The sequence below is a fragment of the Pipistrellus hanaki genome (assembly GCF_964339955.1).
Source record: "Pipistrellus hanaki genome assembly, chromosome: 14".
Taxonomy (NCBI): domain Eukaryota; kingdom Metazoa; phylum Chordata; class Mammalia; order Chiroptera; family Vespertilionidae; genus Pipistrellus; species Pipistrellus hanaki.
Genome location: NC_140516.1, coordinates 1,248,469 through 1,269,863, shown reverse-complemented (window position 1 = coordinate 1,269,863; position 21,395 = coordinate 1,248,469). Strand labels below are relative to the sequence as shown.

Genomic DNA, 21,395 nt, shown 5'->3' with positions numbered 1-21,395 from the left:
CAGTGTGGAGTTTCCTAAAAAATTAAATATGGGACTGCCATTTGACCCAGTAATCCTACTTCTGGGAATATATCCTAAAAACCCCCTTTGAGACTGGCTTATTTCACTCAGCACAATACTCTCCAGGTGGGTTATTTCACTCAGCACAATACTCTCCAGGTGGGGGGACCTGGAGAGTATTGTGCTGAGTGAAATAAGCCAGTCAGAGAAAGACAAGTATCACATGATCTCACGCACATGTGGAATCTAATGAACAAAATACACTGACAAACAAGATAATCCAGAGACAGAGAAGCATGGAAGAAGCTGAGGAGCTCAGAGGGAAGGGAGAGGGTGTGGTGGGACTGATATGCATATATGCACAGCTCCTGGGGGGAACATGCACAGGCAGTGATGTGGTGAAGGCCTGGCAGGAGTGCGTGTGGGTGGAGGGGATCAATGGGGTGAAAGCGAGGGCATCTGCAATACTTCCAACAATAAGGTAAGTGTTACAGAAAGGAGGAGCGTCTCACTGGGAAACAAAAGACAGGCTGCTGACCTCCATGTTTAATACAGCGTGGGGCGCTGCCAGGGTAACAGCCGTACCAGCGCCTTGGGGAGAGGTGCCAGGAGGCACCTGACGCTGGGCCCCGGCGAGGCGGAGAGCCATCCCGCCTTAGGAGCATCTCCGTTAGAGCCGGAACGTTCCTGGGCGGCTCTGCACTGGCCCGCTCCGAGCCCGGCTCTGCACTGGCCCCGCTCCGAGCCCGGCCCTGCCCCTGGCCCGCTCCGAGCCCGGCTCTGCCCCTGGCCTGCTCCGAGCCCGGCCTGCCCCTGGCCCGTTCCGAGCCCGGCCTGCCCCTGGCCCGTTCCGAGCCCGGCCCTGCCCCTGGCCCGCTCCGAGCCCGGCTCTGCCCCTGGCCCGCTCCGAGCCCGGCCTGCCCCTGGCCCGTTCCGAGCCCGGCCCTGCCCCTGGCCCGCTCCGAGCCCGGCCCTGCCCCTGGCCCGCTCCCAGCCCGGCCCTGCCCCTGGCCCTGCTCCGAGCCCGGCTCTGCACTGGCCCCGCTCCGAGCCCGGCCCTGCCCCTGGCCCTGCCCCGAGCCCGGCCCTGCCCCTGGCCCGTTCCGAGCCCGGCCTGCCCCTGGCCCCGCTCCGAGCCCGGCCTGCCCCTGGCCCGCTCCGAGCCCGGCCTGCCCCTGGCCCGCTCCGAGCCCAGCCTGCCCCTGGCCCGCTCCGAGCCCGGCCCTGCCCCTGGCCCGCTCCCAGCCCGGCCTGCCCCTGGCCCGCTCCCAGCCCGGCCTGCCCCTGGCCCGCTCCCAGCCCGGCCTGCCCCTGGCCCTCTCCGAGCCCGGCCTGCCCCTGGCCCGCTCCGAGCCTGGCCTGCCCCTGGCCCGCTCCGAGCCCGGCCTGCCCCTGGCCCGCTCCGAGCCCTCCCGGTGTGCCTGCAGAGCCGTCCTCAGGGCCCTAAGGCACACTCCCACCGTGGAGCAGCTCCATGGTTTCCCGCAGGCCAGCGGCTCAGGACCTAAAGGGTGCCTCTCGGTTCTGCATTTTTCCTGCCCATGTCACCTGAGCCGGCTGTGCGCCGTCACTTCAGCTCTTCTTCAAAGCGGTGGGCTTCTTATAAGGTTGTTGTTCATTACAAAGCTGACCGCAGCGCAGGCTTCGCGGGACAGGCAGTCCTCTGCATGGAGCCTATCAGCTCTGCTGGGACCAGAGGGCCGGGCCCCGGGGGCTGGAGGTGGGGTGGGGGTGGCGTGGGGGTGGGGGTAGGGTGGGGTGGGGGTAAGGATCGGGTGGGGTGGGGTGGCGTGGGGATGGGGTGGGGTAGGGGTGGGGGTTAGGGTGGGGGTGGGGGACAGCCTGCAGCTCACTGTGGTGTCTCTGCTTGTTTCCTGGGTTTACGTTTCTGAGTCGCCTGTAAGATTTGTTCTTTGCATCAGTAAACTTTATTATTTTGGAATATTCTGCTAGAAGAGATTGCAGATAGTTTTACTGTTGAATTCAACAAATCATGCCCTCTATGTGTTTTCTTCAAATTGTAAAACAAGAATCCTGTTCAGTCCAGTCCTCTCTCACCTCATCGCTGCTTCCATTCCCACAGCGACCGCGGCGAGGAGACGGTACCTCCATGTTCTGGTGCTTTCTGAGCGGGACCCGCCGGTGCCAGGCGGGGTTTCTGACCGTGTTTCTGCCGGTGACAGTGTTGCTAAGTTTCCTGTCACTGCATGACAGGCGTGCCCGTTCCTCTGGCTTCTGACTGGTCACAGCCTGTCTCCCTGAGGCCCACTTCGCTCCCACTGAGTTTCTTTAAGGTCCTTCCGGTTCTTCTTGCGACAAGGCCCCGAGCCCATTCCCCAGGCTTCCTGTGCTCACACCCTCTCCCCCAGGTGCCACACGCTCTTCAAGCTTCTGTCATTGCCCGGCACATGCCCCGCCTTGCTGTCGGAAACACATTTTCTAGATCTTAAGTATCCTGCATGTCCGGAGTTCGGTCAGGGCTTGGCCCGGTGATTCTTTTAATGAACCGAGGTCACTCCATGGTTCTCACTGGCTGACGGGCCGGCACTCACATGCCCAGCGATTCATCGGCGGCGGCGGAGGGCTGGTCCTCGGGGACTGTGGCCGGCACCGCCGACCACCGGGCTGTTTTCTCCAGAGCGGCTGGCTTCTCCTCGTGGTTTCAGTGGAGGTGATTCTGACTCCTACGGGATACTGTCACACCTGGATATGTTTTTGGTCATCCTAATAGGAGAGAGGATGCTTCAGGCGTCTAAAGGGTAGAGGTAAGGATGCCATTAAGCATAGGACAGCCTCCACGACAAAGGATGTTGTGGCCCAAAATGCCACTCTCATCCGTCCTCCATCACACGTCTGCGGGGCCAAGGCTGAGAGCCCTTCCCGCGGCCAGCCTCCGGTCAGACAGCCTCCGTGGCCTTGACCGACTGGCCGGACGGGCGGCACCGGCTCAGAGCAGCCTTCGGAGAGCGGTGACCTCCGTGCTGAGGGAGCGGGGGCGCCCCCGGAGCAGCGTGGCGGGGAGCCCCGGCGCCGTGGGGAGTACAGGCAGGGCCTGGGGTCTGGCTGCCTCCGTCCGTGCACGGGCGGCACAGGCGATGGGGCGAGCCACGTCTGTCCCTCTGGCCACGGGGAAAGTGGGGCTTTCTGGAAACATGGCAGGAAACGATTTTTAAAAGTGATAGGTTAAATCTGAAAGGATAGGGTTTTGAAAAGTTCGGTTGAAGGGTAGAATATTCTAGATGGAGGAAGAATAGACATAGAGAAGCCAGCTACTTGGCATCAGGAAAGTGTGGCCTTTGGGCCAAAGCAGCTGCCGCTCAGTTTGTGAGCAGAGTACCTGGGAGCCCACCCCTCACTGGGCGGCTGACAGAGGGCAGTGGCTCCGGGCCACGCTGTTTGCTGCCTCGCTCTTTATAGAAAGTTTCTGGCCCTTAGACTGCGTCACTAACTTATTGGTTTATCCAACAAGTACTTGTGGAGTGCATGCTGCACGCCAGACGTTGCACCAGATGCTGAATGTGCTAGCTGAGCAAAACCAAGCAAACAGACGGGGTGGGGACTGCGTATGTGCGGACTGATCCAGGCTGTGTCCCTGCCGGTGAGCCTGCCTGCGGGAAGAGCCAAGCCTGGGCGAGAAGCACAGAGAAGGGGCTTACTGGGGCGAGGGGTGGTGGGGGTGCCTACTGCGGACCTGCTCCAGGCACTCGGCTGCAACTTGCCGTTCATTCAGAGACAAAACCGGTGCCGGGGCCATAGAGATGAGAGGCCGGCGTGGCCGCTGTGAGCTGGGTGCAGTGCGTCTCAGTGAGAGCAGTGGCTGGTCTGATTGCAGAAGCACCACTGCTGCCGGCCAGGCAGGGGGTGCCATGGGGCTCGCGGAGCATGACGGCAGGTGGCGGGGGAGCCACTGCCTGCTCCCTGCACGCGCCCCATCTCACCAGAGGGCTTAAGCATCAGGAAAGGGGTCACACCACAGACAATGTTAGAAAACTCTTTTCCACGCACACTGAGGAGCGGTTTGAAGGTGAAGCTACCTGGATGGTCCTCCTGAGCCTTTCTGCAGCTGCTCTCAGCTCTTCCAGATGGACCCACTCCCAGTTAGCGGCACAGCTTGCAGCACGAGGCCCCGTGCACGGACCTCGGCCAGTCAGCGTCCTCATTCTCGCTGTTGCCCAAGGGTCACAGTTGGGTCACATGACAGGAACAGGTTAGCGCCTTCCTGACTCCGCAGTACAGGGCTCACTCTCAATGTGTGTGCAGTGCGTGCCTGTGCATGTGTGTGTGAGTGTGTGAAACGCGGCAGGTGTACGTGGAGGCAGTTGTCTGCGGTAAATTGGCTCATGTTGGGTGGTGTGTGGTCCGCTCTGACACGTGTGCACAGGAGATGGTCCTAGAACCCTCTCCAGGGCGCCTGCCCTCCTGCCGTAGCCGCCCTTCTCTTCACCGTAACCTCCTCCTCCCACTCCTGCCTCCGGCCACCCCAACTGCTCTCAGGACCTGTTTTCCTGCTCTTTCCAGAGCCATGTGCACGGGTCAGGAAATGCGGATCTTCTGTGTCTGGCTCTGCGTGTCATGTGTGTGATGCCTTTGAGCTTCATCCAGGATGTCCCTTGTCAGTAGCGTGCTGCTTGTTGTTGCCGAGTGGTGTTCCATTGACTACACAATCCACGCGTGTCTGTCCTTGTGCGGATCACCATGATTGACACCGGGAGCCTTCCATCCTGAGTACCCACACCGCCCTGAGGGCACGCGAGCTCCCGAGGCGGCGTGCTGGCAGCGTGGCCAGTGAGCGTGGCTGGACAGGAAGCTGCGGCTGTCTCCTGAGAGACCGCCCAGCCCTCCCCCCGCTCGGTGACCTCGGTGTGACTGACTTTAGCCCCTCTGGTGAGTGGGTGGGGGCCTCAGTTTGCACTTGCCCGGTGACTCGCGGTTCTGAACGTAAACATTTTCACGTGCTGACTATCCCCTCATACACCCTCTTTAGGAAAACGCCTTTCTCCTTTGTAAGAGCCAGGGTGTGTGTCGTTGGTAACTGAATGACAAGCTTTCCGCCCGGTGCAGCGTACATGTCTCCGTGGGCGGCTGTGTCTGAGGCTGCCCAGGGCCCGGCCTCTTCTGAGGCCTCTCCGTGAGGCCCGATGGGAGGGCCCAGGGTGAGCCTCCCGGAGGACACCAAGGCCCTCACCGTGGTGCTGGCCCTCGCGTGGCTTGTAAGAATTTGGTGAAATTTAAGTTTTTTAATTCATTTTTCTCTTCTAACCCTTTCTCGTAACTGCCACTCTTTTGCCCTTTGCTCTGGCAGAAATGCACCATTTCTGTGCCCTCTCCTCGCGGCCTCCCTCTCCCCACGGCCTCCCTCTCCCCCGGCCTCCCTCTCCCCCGGCCTCCCTCTCCCCACGGCCTCCCTCTCCCCCGGCCTCCCTCTCCCCCGGCCTCCCTCTCCCCCGGCCTCCCTCTCCCCGCGGCCTCCCTCTCCCCATGGCCTCCCTCTCCCCCCGGCCTCCCTCTCCCCGCGGCCTCCCTCTCCCCCGGCCTCCCTCTCCCTGCGGCCTCCCTCTCCCCACAGCCTCCCTCTCCCTATGGCCTCCCTCTCCCCCGGCCTCCCTCTCCCCATGGCCTCCTTCTCCCCCGGCCTCCCTCTCCCTATGGCCTCCCTCTCCCTATGGCCTCCCTCTCCCCATGGCCTCCCTCTCCCCGCGGCCTCCCTCTCCCTATGGCCTCCCTCTCCCCATGGCCTCCCTCTCCCCCGGCCTCCCTCTCCCTATGGCCTCCCTCTCCCTATGGCCTCCCTCTCCCCCGGCCTCCCTCTCCCCGCGGCCTCCCTCTCCCTATGGCCTCCCTCTCCCACGGCCTCCCTCTCCCTATGGCCTCCCTCTCCCCGCGGCCTCCCTCTCTCCACGGCCTCCCTCTCCCTATGGCCTCCCTCTCCCTGGGGGGCTCCCTGCTTCCTGGTTGTCCCCTCTGTGCTGTGACAGGACAGGACTCCGTGCGGTGGTTGTAGGGGGGTGGGAAGGTGAGAGGAGTTGGTATACAAGGTGAGAGACAGACTTGGGTGGCGGACACGCAATATACTGTGTATAGATGGCATGTGTGGAATTGTGCACCTGAGATCTGTGTGACTATGATAACTGGGGTCCCCCAATGAATGTCATAAAAGGAAAAACAAAAGGACTGTGTCTGTCTCTGTCTGTGAGCCAGTGATTCGGGCGCCTGGCTCTGGTGGCAGAGGCGGGGTTCGGCCATGCAGGGGCTCCCTCGGGCTGCCTGCTGGCCAGGCCCCCCCACCCCGCCTTGTCTTCGCTCAGCTTCTGCAGGAGCCGCCTGTGGCCGCTCAGGCTCTGCCCGGAGGGTGACGCTAGGGCTTGCCTGCCTACGGGGAGGCTGCCCCTTCCAGCAGCACTCACCGCTCCTGCAGGGACCCCGAGCTCAGCCCTCAGAGCAGCCTCCCCTCCCCACAGCCGATGGAGCCTCCAGGCCCCGCGTGGGGGCCCGGGGACCTGGTGAGCAGGCCTGGTGCCACTCCCCAGGCCCACCGCTCCCGCCTCTGAGCTGGCATGGGAACATGACCCAGGTGAGCCCTGCCCTCCAGCCCTGGCCGCAGACCTGGCTGTTCTGTCCCAGGTGCCCGCCGAGTCTGCGTTGGTGGTGCCGCCCTGTGTGGTCGGGTACTGGCAACCAGTGCACACTCCCTCCCAGCAGGTTCGGGAGTGGGCCCCCCAAGGCTGTGGTCCCTGACGCACAGGGAAGAACGGGCTGAGGAACAAGCTGGGGACTGGCTGGCGGAGGCTGCTGCTGCTGCGGGGAACGGGCTCGCCTGGCTGTGGCTCTGAACCTCACTCCTGTCCTGGCGCCCTGGCAGACCTAGCCCGCCCGCCCCTCGGCGTGAGTGACCGACGGGCTGTGGTCTGGTCTGGTGGCGTGCTTAGACCGGAGGGGGTGGGCACCCTCGGGGCTGGCTGCCGCTGTGTCCCCCTTAGACCGGAGGGGTGGGCACCCTCGGGGCTGGCTGCCGCTGTGTCCCGCTTGGACCGGAGGGGTGGGCACCCTCGGGGCTGGCTGCCGCTGTGTCCCGCTTGGACCGGAGGGGGTGGGCACCCTCGGGGGCTGGCTGCTGCTGTGTCCCTGGCCTCTGGTCACAGTGGGTCTCGCAGCCCCAGCGGGTGGTTGCCTCTCGCTCCCTTTCCCTCGAGGCAGGCGCTGGAGGTCGCCTGTAACTAGGTGGCACCCACAGTCCTGCCGCAGGTGGGGCAACAGTCTGTGCAATAAGGACAAGGCCGCAAAGTCCCAGACACACAGCTCTCAGCTCAGCCGCTAACGGGAGCACCCCGTGGACTCGGAATGTAGCTGCCGAGGGCCAGCGGGGTGTTCTCCGACCAGCTGGTCCCGGGACCCGGCAGAATCAGACTTTGAAGCCCCTGCCCGCCCCACGCTGGCTGTGGCCCGTCCATGCCCACGCCCTGGGGCCAGCACCCGGCGGGTCCCACGGGGGCCGGCCTCGCTCTAACGGCAGGAAATTAGCTTTTCACCGGCTGATCTTGGCAGGTCAGCATCCTGAGAGGCGCCTGTGCCGTGCGTTCATTCACCCCGTCCCCCGTCCCGCGGTGACATCCAGGAGGAGGGGCGGGCGGCACAGACAAAGCAGTGCTGGCCCCGGAGGCGCGGTCCCCTCAGCAGGCCCATCGGCCTCTCCGGCTTCTGCGGACCCACACTTTCCCGGCGTCTCCACCCTGAGAGCCAGGCCACGGGGGTGGGGGGGGGCCGCAGTCTCTCCTACTCTTGGCTGGGACGTGGGAACTCATGTACAGACTTGATTTTGAAGCATGCCACTGTGTCTGTCCCTGTTGGGCCTCCTTTGTGGTGCTGAGTTTGCCTCCCTGGTGGTGAGATTTGGGAAGAGCTTTGTGGAAGTCGGGTTCAGGCTGCCTGGGTCCTGGCTCTGGGCTGACTGAGGGAATATCCAGTCCTGCCAGGAAGGGCCCGGATGCTGGAACATGTGCCTTTGATGGGTATGAAAGCAGAATTTTGGATTCATTTGAAGTATTTTTTTTCTCTTTCTTTCTTTGTTCAAGTACAAATGTCTGAAGGCCAGGGAGGGAAAAATATGTATTAAAAAAACAACAACACCCAAAATAATAAAAAATAAATGTTAAGCCTTAAATATTTTCAGACAAACAAACAAACAAAAGACTGATAGCAGCTTGAGGAATGCTTTTCTCTCGTGAAGTTCCATGTGGGGTCACCACATGTGGTAGTGCTTCCGCTCCTTCCCCGAAAAATCTGCTGCTCCCCCGACCGCCGGGCACCGGCCACTGCTGGCTCCACACCCGGAGGCTGTCAGCCTGACTCTGGGCAGAGCCATGGGCTGTGGGCACCGTGGTCCGTGGGCACCATGTGCACCGAGGGCCACGGGTACCTTGGGCACTATGGGGAGTGGGCACTGTGGGCAATGGGCACAATGGGCACTGGGCACCGTGGGCACTGGGCACTGTGAACCATGGGCACTGTGGGTCATGGGCACCATGGGCAGTGGGCACCGTGGGCACTGGGCACCGTGGTCCGTGGGCACCATGTGCACCGAGGGCCACGGGTACCTTGGGCACTATGGGGAGTGGGCACTGTGGGCAATGGGCACAATGGGCACTGGGCACCGTGGGCACTGGGCACTGTGAACCATGGGCACTGTGGGTCATGGGCACCATGGGCACTGGGCACTGTGGGCACTGTGGGCCGTGGGCACTGAGCACTGTGGGCACCATGGGCAGTGGGCACCGTGGGCACTGGGCACTGTGGGCACTGTGGGCCGTGGGCACTGAGCACTGTGGGCCGTGGGCACCATGGGCAGTGGGCACCGTGGGCACTGGGCACTGTGGGCCGTGGGCACTGAGCACTGTGGGCCGTGGGCACCATGGGCAGTGGGGACTGTGGGCACTGCTCACTTTGGGCCGTGGGCACTGGGCACTGTGGGCACTGGGCACCATGGGCACTGGGCATTGTGGGCCGTAGGCACCATGGGCAGTGGGCACTGTGGGCACTGGGCACCGTGAGCTGTGGGCACTGGGCACTGTGGGCACTGGGCACCGTGGGCCGTGGGCACTGTGGGCATTGGGCACTGTGGGCCATGGACACTGGGCATCATGTGCCATGGGCACCATGGGCAGTGTGCACCGTGGGCCGTGGGCACTGGGCATCCTGGGCCGTGGGCACTGGGCACCATGGGCCGTGGGATCTGAGCACTGTGGGCCGTGGGCACCGTGGGTTTTGGGAACCGTGGGCCGTGGGCACTGAGCACCGTGGGCCGTGGGCACTGGGCATCGTGGGCCGTGGGCACCATGGGCCATGGGCACCATGGGCCGTGGGCACTGTGGGCAGTGGGTATGTGGGCCATGGGCACTGGGCACTGTAGGCCATGGGCACTGGGCATTGTGAGCCGTGGGCACCATGGGCCGTGGGCATCGTGAGCCGTGGGCACCATGGGCCGTGGGCACTGTGGGCAGTGGGTACTGTGGGCCATGGGCACTGGGCACTGTGGGCCATGGCCACTGTGGGCATGATGAGCACCGAGGGCCACGGGCAATGGGCACCATGGGCACTGTGGGCCATGGGCAGTGGGCACAGTGGGCACTGTGGGCCGGCCAGCAATGACCTCTCTCACAGATGGGCACCTGCCGCAGGGCTGCTGGTTGGGCTCGGAGGCACAGACTGCCTCTGACAGCAACAGGGAACTGGCCCTGCCTCCTCCCACCAGCTGCCCTTGTGCAAGTACCAGACTTTGCCTAATTGCCTGTCTTAGTCATTTTTATCAAATACTTTCCTGTGTGAAAGTAGTGACAAACCTGTTAAAAAACCTGGACGAGCATTAAGAGGTAATAATAATTGTTCATAATTTTGTTCCCTAGATATATTCACAAAATATATTTCAACATGGCTCCTCCCACTTTTACTACCGTCTTTTCTAAAAAAATACATAAATAAGGTGGCACTGTATATACAGTTTCTTATCCTGATTCTTTATTTTGTGATTATTAATTTACTGGAGGCCTGAGGCAGGAAAGTTGTGCAAGAGCAGGCCTTCCTTCCCCCGGCTGCTGGCCTGGGTTCCCTCTGGCACCCGGGACCCGGACTTCCCTTGCAGCCCTGGCTTTGTCCGGAAGGACGTCTGGTCTAATTAGCATATTATATTTTTATTATTATAGATTTTATAACAGTTTATAGCAAAATGATGTTCTCCTTTGAATAGCCCTTCAAAATGGTAGGCAGGGAAGACCTTTTGTTCCGTGTTTTGATATGAAAATGGAATCTCAGTGAAGCAAAACCTCCTCAGGAAGAGCTGCTCACTGCGTCTGTGTTCGAGCACCGTGCTACAGAGGTGCTGGCTGAGGCTCAGGGAAGTGGGGGACCCCAGAACACGGTCTGCTGGCTCACGTACTGCCAGTCCCACACCTCTGAGACCCGTCTTCTTCCACAGTCTGTAGCAGTTATGTGATACTAGAGGCCAGATGCACGAATTTGTGCACCCGTGGGGTCCCTCTGCCTGGCCTGTGGGTCCGGCCAAAACTGGCTCTCCGACATCCCCCAGGGGGTTCTGGGTTGCGAGAGGGCACAAGCCATGCCCAGGGATCCCGCCAGTGCATGATCAGGGCTGAGGAGGGATGCGGGAGGTTGGCCAGTGGGGGGAGGGATGCGGGAGGTTGACCAGTGGGGGGAGGGATGCGGGAGGTTGGCCAGTGGGGGGAGGGATGCGGGAGGTTGGCCAGTCGGGGGAGGGATGCGGGAGGTTGGCCAGTGGGGGGAGGGATGCGGGAGGTTGGCCAGTGGGGGGAGGGATGCGGGAGGTTGGCCAGTGGGGGGAGGGATGCGGGAGGTTGGCCAGTCGGGGGAGGGATGCGGGAGGTTGACCAGTGGGGGGAGGGATGTGGGAGGTTGGCCAGTGGGGGGAGGGATGCGGGAGGTTGGCCAGTGGGGGGAGGGATGCGGGAGGTTGGCCAGTGGGGGGAGGGATGCGGGAGGTTGGCCAGTGGGGGGAGGGATGCGGGAGGTTGGCCAGTGGGGGGAGGGATGCGGGAGGTTGGCCAGCATGGGAGGTTGGCTATGGGAGTGCACTGACCACCCCCACATTGATCCTAGCAACTGATTGACAGGTCGTTTGGTGGTTCGGTAGCTTAGGCTTTTATATATATAGATGTGGTCTTTAAGAGACATGGCGTTCCAGGCAGGGATGGAAACCGGAGATGGGAACAACAAACCATTTGGGTTCAGCAGCCTGGAGTTCTCGGCCTCAGCTGAGTTCAAAGTACTGAGACTCTTGAGTTTCAGAAGACAGGGTTTGACCCGGGGACGAGTGAGAAGTCCCGGAGCACTGCTGGGTCCCAGTAGGGCCAGAGGGAGGAAACGGGGTCATTTCTGCCTCAGCTTTACTGGGTGGGAGACGGCCGAGCTCAGTGTGAGCTGTGGGAGTGGATCCCACTATGGAACCGTGACAGGACGGGGGGCTGTGTGCATTGCCTGGACAGCCCATCACTCTCCTGTAAATCAAACACATTCTACAGTGAAAACTTCAAAAATAAATGAGTTTACTGGACGCGGCTGAAGAGAAATGGCAATTCAGGCAAAGGAACTGGATGTAAAGTTCCAGGAGGGATCGTGATGGGCATGGGGCACCCAAGGAGCAGGGAGGGGGCGAGGGGGGCGAAGGGGTGAGGGGGTCAGCGGGTGTGTGTGGCTGTGAAAACTGCGGTGAAGCTGAGAGTCCAGGTTGGTCTGCATTAGGACGGCCTTTCTTTTAGGCCAAGCTTAAAAGTGTCAGGATTTGTCCTGTAGGAAACGGGAGTCACTGGAAAGATTTAATTAGCACAGTTTGGGTTTGAGTTTGTTTATTGTAAAGGTGCTGTCCGCACCGGGGAGGGGCGGGGGGAGAGGGCGCTGGGTGCTGAGATCAGAGGGAGGCCCTGCAATGCCAGGGGCCTGTCCTTGGAGAGAGCGGAGCGGAGGCCCAGAGGAGCTCACTCCATCCCGCGGCTTCTCCCCCTCCATTCTCCACCCCACGCCTGCGTGCAATCCCAGACACAGCGGTGGCCCACACCCACGCCAGGCATCGGGCAGAGAGGGGCCGGGCTCCGCTGCAGTGTCAGCCATGCCAGTCCCGGGGCCGGGCTGCCCATGCCTGGAATGGACACGTCACCTCGGGACAAGGCCGCCTCCAGGCCCCGCCCGGAGGTGCAGCCGCCGCCTGGGGCTCAGGGCTCCCAGGCCTTGCTCCATCCTGGAGAGCAGGCGCGGCGGCCCCTGTGCTCAGGCCTCTGTCATGAAGAGGCCGGATCGACCTGAATCCTCCCGGCTGAGTGTGCTCTTCCTCTGAGCGGCGTTGGAGTCCCTGCAGGACAGCTCGGCCAGCGCTCCTCCCTGCCCGGAACACAGCGCGCTCTCCTCCCCGCACAGGCCCGAGGGCCTCTGAGTTCCTGAGAGAGGCCTGGGAAGTCTCCGTCGCTCTTCCCTGCGCCGCCCTAGGCTAGTCAGCGGTGGGGAGCGCCTCAGAGCAGCCACGCTCCTGACCAAGCCGCTCCTCATCCCACCAGGCCTCCTGCAACGGGGGTGGGGGGTGGGGGCCTGTCCAGTGCTGCAGGCTCCGCGGCTGCAGGTCCGCCCCGACCCTGGCCTGTGTGTGTGCTCTCCCCGGGAATGGCCTGTGTGTGTGCTCTCCGGGGGAACGGCCTGTGTGTGTGCACTCCGGGGGAACGGCCTGTGTGTGTGCACTCCGGGGGAACGGCCTATGTGTGTGCTCTCCGGGGGAACGGCCTGTGTGTGTGCACTCTGGGGGAATGGCCTGTGTGTGTGCTCTCCGGGGGAATGGCCTGTGTGTGTGCACTCTGGGGGAATGGTCTGTGTGTGTGCACTCCGGGGGAATGGCCTGTGTGTGTGCTCTCCGGGGGAATGGGCCTGTGTGTGTGCACTCTGGGGGAATGGCCTGTGTGTGTGCTCTCCGGGGGAATGGCCTGTGTGTGTGCTCTCTGGGAGAACGGCCTCTGTGTGTGTGCACTCCGGGGGAATGGGCCTGTGTGTGTGCACTCTGGGGGAATGGCCTGTGTGTGTGCACTCCGGGGGAATGGGCCTGTGTGTGTTCTCTCCGGGGGAATGGCCTGTGTGTGTGCTCTCCCGGGGAATGGCCTGTGTGTGTGCACTCCAGGGGAACGGCCTGTGTGTGTGCACTCCAGGGGAACGGCCTGTGTGTGTGCTCTCCCCGGGAATGGCCTGTGTGTGTGCACTCCAGGGGAATGTCCTGTGTGTGTGTGCACTCCGGGGGAACGGCCTGTGTGTGTGCACTCCAGGGGAATGGCCTGTGTGTGTGCACTCCCGGGGAATGGCCTGTGTGTGTGCACTCCCGGGGAATGGCCTGTGTGTGTGCTCTCCAGGGGAACGGCCTGTGTGTGTGCACTCCAGGGGAACGGCCTGTGTGTGTGCTCTCCGGGGGAACGGCCTGTGTGTGTGCTCTCCTGTGTGTGCACTCCAGGGGAACGGCCTGTGTGTGTGCTCTCCAGGGGAATGGCCTGTGTGTGTGCTCTCCAGGGGAATGGCCTGTGTGTATGCTCTCCGGGGGAATGGGCCTGTGTGTGTGCACTCTGGGGGAATGGCCTGTGTGTGTGCACTCCGGGGGAATGGCCTGTGTGTGTGCTCTCCGGGGGAATGGGCCTGTGTGTGTGCACTCTGGGGGAATGGCCTGTGTGTGTGCTCTCCGGGGGAATGGCCTGTGTGTGTGCTCTCTGGGAGAACGGCCTCTGTGTGTGTGCACTCCGGGGGAATGGGCCTGTGTGTGTGCACTCTGGGGGAATGGCCTGTGTGTGTGCACTCCGGGGGAATGGGCCTGTGTGTGTTCTCTCCGGGGGAATGGCCTGTGTGTGTGCTCTCCCGGGGAATGGCCTGTGTGTGTGCACTCCAGGGGAACGGCCTGTGTGTGTGCAATCCAGGGGAACGGCCTGTGTGTGTGCTCTCCCCGGGAATGGCCTGTGTGTGTGCACTCCAGGGGAATGTCCTGTGTGTGTGTGCACTCCGGGGGAACGGCCTGTGTGTGTGTGCACTCCGGGGGAATGGCCTGTGTGTGTGCACTCCCGGGGAATGGCCTGTGTGTGTGCACTCCCGGGGAATGGCCTGTGTGTGTGCACTCCCGGGGAATGGCCTGTGTGTGTGCTCTCCAGGGGAACGGCCTGTGTGTGTGCACTCCAGGGGAACGGCCTGTGTGTGTGCACTCCAGGGGAATGGCCTGTGTGTGTGCTCTCCGGGGGAACGGCCTGTGTGTGTGCTCTCCTGTGTGTGCACTCCAGGGGAACGGCCTGTGTGTGTGCTCTCCAGGGGAATGGCCTGTGTGTGTGCTCTCCAGGGGAATGGCCTGTGTGTATGCTCTCCGGGGGAATGGGCCTGTGTGTGTGCACTCTGGGGGAATGGCCTGTGTGTGTGCATTCCAGGGGAACGGCCTGTGTGTGTGCACTCCAGGGGAATGGCCTGTGTGTGTGCTCTCCAGGGGAACGGCCTGTGTGTGTGCTCTCCTGTGTGTGCACTCCAGGGGAACGGCCTGTGTGTGTGCTCTCCAGGGGAATGGCCTGTGTGTGTGCACTCCGGGGGAATGGCCTGTGTGTGTGCTCTCCGGGGGAACGGCCTGTGTGTGTGCTCTCCGGGGGAACGGCCTATGTGTGTGCTCTCCGGGGGAACGGCCTGTGTGTGTGCTCTCCAGGGGAATGGCCTGTGTGTATGCTCTCCGGGGGAATGGGCCTGTGTGTGTGCACTCTGGGGGAATGGCCTGTGTGTGTGCACTCCGGGGGAATGGGCCTGTGTGTGTGCTCTCCGGGGGAATGGCCTGTGTGTGTGCTCTCCCGGGGAATGGCCTGTGTGTGTGCACTCCAGGGGAACGGCCTGTGTGTGTGCACTCCAGGGGAACGGCCTGTGTGTGTGCTCTCCCGGGGAATGGCCTGTGTGTGTGCACTCCGGGGGAATGGCCTGTGTGTGTGTGTGTGTGTATGTGTGTGCCTGCCCGGAACCCTGGCCTGGGTGTGTGCCCACCTGGGACCCAAGCCACTCCAGGGGAATGGCTTGCACACTTCAGGCAGCCATGAGCGCTGCCACCCCGCACCACTGAGGGAGGGGCCGTGCTGAGTGCCATGCCCGCCCTCAGAGGGGTTGGGGTGCGGCAGAAGAGGTAACTAACGGAGAGGACACTGGGGGCGACAGAGCCGGTGGACAGAATGAAACGGCACACGTGCACTCCAGAAACAAGTTCTGACCTTGGTTTAACTTTAAGAACCGGGCAAGTCCCCCTCCTTCCCCCCATCTCACACTCTGGACTCGAGGTGCTAGGTGGCCTGGGTCTCTGAGGAGCCCTGGGGGTCAGGCCAGCGCCGCTGCCCGGCCCAGGCAGGCAGTGAGCCCCAAGGCCATGTCCAAACCCCCCTCACGCCGCCTCTCTCCTTCCAGCTGGCCACGTGGGACTCCGAGAAGGGCCTGAATGGCAGCCTGCAGGAGAGGCCCATGGGCAGCCGCCTCCAGGGACTGACTCTCAAAGTGGTGACTGTCCTGGTAGGCTCCGGGGCCCGGGGGAGGGCGACGGGCTCCTGAGGCGGGGGTGTCTCTGGTTCAGTGCTGGGTGGGGGCCGGGACCTGCCCTGGTGGCCTGGCCCATAAGCCTCTCGCCAGCAGTCCTCACCTGCTGGCAGGCAGACAGTGCCGCCCCTGGGCTGGGAGGGGATGCTCCTCAGCACCCGGCACCCTGATGGCCCACGTGGCACAGGGCTCAGAGTGAAGACGATTGGTGCCCTTTTTCTGCACAGTTGTCCCGGAATCACGTTACCTATTCCAGAGACCTTAGCGGCCTCTTCCTTTCAGTCCCTCCTCTTCCAGCTGTTAGCACTGCGGGAGCTTAGTGTGCCCTCTGATTGGCAGGCAGGCAGGCGCACTCTGTCCGGGCAGGCACCCTTCCCAGCAGCAGCGCCCTGTGTGTGCCCTGGGGACCTCCCTTCCCCTCGGAGACCATTACCTGAATGAGACACATTCCAGGGGCTGCCTCCTGTTCCGTGTCACAGGGGGCTGGGGCGCCCCGGTGTGGCCAGGTGCCGCGTCCCTGCGGGAGCAGCGGCTGTGCGCAGGGCGTGGCTTGGGACATGGGGGTCAGTCCTGTCCTGTCCTATCCTTTGACTTATGATATGCTCGTGGCCACGAGTCAGCTCCGCTCCCTGGTGCGGCCTGGCAGGCCCAGCAATGTAGAGCCTCATTGTCGTTGTGATCCCGGTGAGAAATGCCCGCTTTAGTGGGTCCTGATGGACAATGGCATTTCCTGAGGACAGAGCTCGGCTGCCACCGGTGAAGGAGTGAAGGCGCCGTGTGGCCTGGGGAGGTCTGGCAGAGCCGGGATGACTAACCAGGGTGTAAGGCTGTGCCCGTGGCATGCCGGCCGCAGGGCTTTCCAAGGGCCCGGATACTGGAAAGGCCGAGGGCTCAGGCTGCCCTACCAGGGGAATGCGTGCTCGCGTCTGCAGCATCCAGCGCCGTCAGCTCGGTCTCGGTGCCTGGGCGGCTGCTGGCCAGCAGGCGGCTGACCCTGCTCTCCTGTGGTCGCAGGAAGAGCCTTTCGTGATGGTGGCCGAGAACATCCTGGGGCAGCCCAAGCGCTACAAGGGCTTCTCCGTGGACGTGCTGGACGCGCTGGCCAAGGCCCTGGGCTTCAAGTACGAGATCTACCAGGCCCCTGACGGCGGGTACGGCCACCAGCTGCACAACACCTCCTGGAACGGCATGATCGGGGAGCTCATCAGCAAGGTATGTCCGGCTGGTCCTGGGGCCGCTCCTGCCTCTGGGGTGGACCAAATGAGGCCCAGTTACCACTTCCACGTGAGAACTCCCCTCAGCGGCCGCCTCCCACCCCGTGTCCCGCTCCTTTGCGTGCTCAGTCCCTGGCATGCCCTGCTTCCCCTGTGCCCACTGCTCCGGTTCCTCTGAAGCCTGCCCTGTGCCTGCCCTGTAATGTACCCCATGTGTGGGTACATGCGTGCGGAGGGAGGGACCTCCTTCTCACGGGGGCCCGGCGGATGCCAGTTCTCCCTCTCGAGGCCCATCAGTGAGGTGCATGTACATGTGTGTGCGTGTGTGTGCGCACGTGTGTGTGTGTGTGTGTGTGTGTGTGTGTGTATCTGCTTTGCTTGCACTGTGTATGCAACTGGCTTGGCATTCCTCAGCCAGTTTCTCCGCCAATGTAGAGCCATTACTCCTCGCCCTGCATCCACACGAGACCCACACGTCTCCTTCACCCCGGCCCCTCAGTCAGTGATGCTCCAGCTTGGCTAGACCCTCAGGCGTGCAGACAGAACCCCTGTCCCCATTCCTGCTCCTGTCACCTCAGGACTCCGGCCATTTCCTCACAATCACTGATGACGGTGCCTGTGATGCAAACCCCCCTCCACGGTCACTGCACCTGTCACATCCACCGGAGGGCAGCTGTGGGGGCACAGTGCTTTAGCTGCTCACCACCAGTGACCTTCCCTTGTTCCTCACCCAGCACCCACATCCATGTATCTTTTAAAGATATATATATATATATATATATATATATATATATATATATATATATTTAAAATTCGTATCCTATATAATAAAAGCCTAATATGCTAAGTGTTTAGTCCACTGGTCCATCCCTGGTCAGCCATTCAACCAATCAAAGCATGATATGCTAATGATATACTAAGGACGTCCAACTGCTCACTATGACGTGCACTGACCACCAGGGGGCAGATGCTCTGACCAGTAGGTTAGCTTGCTGCTGGGGTCCATCCAGTTGGGACTGAGTGAGATGGGCAGACACGCCCTGGGGCCCTCCTGTGGTCCCTCCCCAGCTGGCCAACCTCCTGCATCTCTCCCACCCCCATCATGCACCAGTGGGGACCTCAGACAGGCCTGCGCCCCCTCGCAATCCGGGACCCCTCAGCGGTTGTTGGAGAGCTGGTTTTGGCCCTATCTCGCAGGGGGAGAGCTGCTCAGACAGAGCCAGGCTCACAGCTGGCAAGCGCAGCAGCAGTGGTGGGAACTTCTCTTGCCTCTTCGGCTGCGCTGAGGATGTCCGGCTGATGGCTTAGGCCCACTCCCCGAGGGCTCCCAGACCGAAAGAGGGTTCAGGCTGGGCTGACGGATCTCCCCACCCTGAGTGCACGAATTTCGTGTACCAGGCCTCTAGTGTGTGTGTGTGTGTGTGTGTGTGTGTGTGTGTGTGAATTGATTTCAGAGAAGAATAGAGAGAGAGGGAGAGAGAAGCTTGAATGATGAGAGAGAATCATTGATCAGCTGCCTCCTGCACACCCTCACTGGGCATTGAGCCTGCAACCCGGGTATGTGCCCTGTCCAGGAACTGAACCATGACCTCCTGGTTCACAGATCAATACTCAGGCAGCCAGGCACATCCATGCATCTTTTAGCACCTTCCGTGTTGCTGTCACTGTCACATGTCTGGACTGCCACCTGCTGTGCTTCTGAGTCTTTGGAGGCTTTGCTCCTCACACACAGCTCCTTCGCTTTACAAACCCCCAAAGGCAGGCCCAAGGCCATTGATACGCAGTTTCTCCAGACGTTAACTAAAACCTCATCGTGGTACCCCACCCTTTCAGATTTGGGGCTCAGTGATTCTTAGAAAACCCACAGGGCTGTGCAGCCATCCCCGTAGCATCATCAGCAAGGTAGGTCCCGGGCCGGTCCGGAGCACCTCGCCTGCCTCTGGGGCGGGACCGAATGAGGCCCATGAGCGGCTGGGACCTTGGGACCCAGTTTCCACTCCCACGTGAGAACTCCTCAGCGGCCGCCGCCCACACCGTGCCCCACTCCTTTGCGTGCTCAGTCCAGGCACCCCTGCTTCCCCCGTGCCTCCGTGTGTGAGAAGAGAGCAAAGGCGCGTTTGGGATGTGTCCATCCCCGGCGAGCTCGCAGCACTCACAGTTAGTTACTTGCGTTCTTGCCCAGTCTCCTGCTGTCTCCATAGGTTCCTGTTTCTGAACATTCGCTGTGAAGGAGTCATGTGCGTTCTTTTGTGTCTGGCCCTTCCTGCTCCACATCTGGTTTGAGCTTCATCCTTCCCCAAGGTTTCTGTGCTGCTCACATCCTTCCTCCTCTCCTGCCTGCTGGGCCTCCAAGGTCCATTCTCCATGTTTTGTGATTCTCGATGTTTTTGATTTCTTGTTTCCCCCAAACCTGACTTGCTGCTACTATCTGTCCTCCGACCCTGACGTTCAGGTGGCTGCAATCAGGTGGGAGATCCCAGGTGCTCCTGTGGGCGCCTGGCACTGGGCCCCTCGGGGCAGCCTGAGCCCCTGGCCTTGTTTTTGGTCCTTGGCAGCATTCCTTAGAGAATGTTCCAGAAGTTTACCTTTCTCCTCGGCAACCTAGTAATCTGTCCTCAAAACCAAAGAGAGATTGTGCTCCTGCCTAGGGCACAAAGCGGGAAGGCTGGGCATGGGATTCTGGGTCAGTTTCCTGTGGAATTCACACCTGTAGCTAACGGCGAGCAAGGTGGGGGGGGGGAGAGGGTGCTTTCTCCTGCTCCCAGCACCTCACCTGGCTCTCCCTGGGCACTCACACCTGGGTCCACATCGCTTGCCTCCATCCTATGCTGCGAACGTCTCCTTCACCCCGGCCCCTCAGTCAGCGATGCTCCAGCTTGGCTAGACCCTCAGGCGTGCAGACAGAACCCCTGACCCTCAGGTGTGCAGACAGAACCCCTGACCCTCAGGTGTGCAGACAGAACCTCTGACCCTCAGGCGTGCAGACAGCACCCCCTGGACCAGGGATCCTCAAACTTTTTAAAGTGGGGGCCAGATCACGGTCCCTCAGAGAGCTGGAGGGCTGGACTATATGAACTACTAATTCCTACTGTAACACCTTGGCTGCGCTCACTGCCCAAAAAACCTGGCGGGCCGGATCAGACTCCCCTGGGGGCTGCATGCGGCCCGCGGGCCGTAGTTTGAAGACCCCTGCCCTGGACCCTCAGGCATGCAGACAGAACCCCTGACCCTCAGGCGTGCAGACAGAACCCCTGACCCTCAGGCGTGCAGACAGCACCCCTGGAACCTCAGGCGTGCAGACAGCACCCCTGACCCTCAGGCGTGCAGAGAGCTTCCCTGACCCTCAGGCGTGCAGACAGAACCCCTGACCCTCAGGCGTGCAGACAGCACCCCTAGAACCTCAGGCGTGCAGACAGAAGCCCTGGACCCTCAGGCATGCAGACAGCACCCCTGACCCTCAGGCGTGCAGACAGCATCCCTGGACACTCAGGCGTGCAGACAGAACACCCGACCCTCAGGCGTGCAGACAGAACACCTGACCCTCAGGCGTGCAGACAGAAGCCCTGCATTGGGGTTTGATGAGAGGGGCAAAGACGAAGGGCCGAGCTGCAGACGTGAACGTGTAGGAGGAGAGCCGGCACCATCACCCCAGTGTCTCTCCCAGGCTCGGGATGTTGTGGTCCGTTCAGAACATCAGTATGTCTGACCCTGAACCCACACACTGAGCCTGATAGTCTACACATGTTCCCCAACTGAATAATAGGTTAGGCCTGCTGTTATGATTGGCCACTTGAATGAAACCTAATTCTGAGGATGCCTCTGACTCCGAGGCTCGAGAGCCAAGACCCAGATGACCACTGGCCGGTCGTGGTTTGGGCGTGAGCGGGCGCTCCAGCCGGCCCAGCCTGCCGGCGTCCCTCCCGGCACAAGGACGCTAACCTCCACCAGCCGGGCAGCGTTGTCTCACGGTCCACACCCATCCAATGGGTCTTTGGTGCTTTTCAAAGTGAAGCCCATCTTAGAAAGCAGCAGGCCTGGGGCTGCGCTTCCCGTCACAGTGAGACGCCCGGGATGCCCCCTGGCCGCGCTCCTGCCCAGAGGCAGCCCACACGCAGGCGCGGCGGAGGGAGGTGGACCCCGAGGGAAGCAGGGCCCTTTCCTTGGTGGACAGTACTCTCTGCGTGGTCTCTGCATGTAACACAACCAGGGTCTGCTACACCGTGAGCTTCAGGTAGTTGCCAAACTCACCCTACAGCTCACAGAAGCTGTCAGAGGGCAGAGCGTCAGGGCGTGGCTGGCTGGGCCGAGAGGCTCGGTGGGGAAGGAGTGTCTGCTCCAAGCCTAGGGAGGACCCAGGCGAGCTGGAGGACACGGCTTCCTGGTGCGTGGGCCCAGGCACACGCCGCCTCGGAACGGGGGAGCTGCTGGGGCGGAAGGAGCTGGCGAAGACACACTGGGCAGGAGGCAGGTGCTCTCCAGCCTCTTGGCCCAGACGCGGTTCCGGGAGCTGTTGGGTTTGGGCTGAAATGTACGAGGCGAAGGAGGTGAGTCAGGCCCTCAGTGCTGGGTTTGCCTTACAGCACCAGGCCACAGGGCCTC

General features: G+C 61.8%; 1 protein-coding gene across 2 annotated transcripts in view; it reads left to right on the top strand.

Moving 5' to 3' along the window:
- GRID1 (glutamate ionotropic receptor delta type subunit 1) overlaps positions 1-21,395 on the top strand; it is a 478,346-nt gene that overhangs the window by 379,404 nt on the left and 77,547 nt on the right. For both annotated transcript variants that reach the window (XM_084904155.1, XM_084904154.1), the window contains 2 exons: positions 15,457-15,558; positions 16,597-16,794. In XM_084904155.1, coding sequence (XP_084760281.1) covers positions 15,457-15,558; positions 16,597-16,794 — 300 coding nt within the window. The remainder of the gene's footprint in view (positions 1-15,456; positions 15,559-16,596; positions 16,795-21,395) is intronic.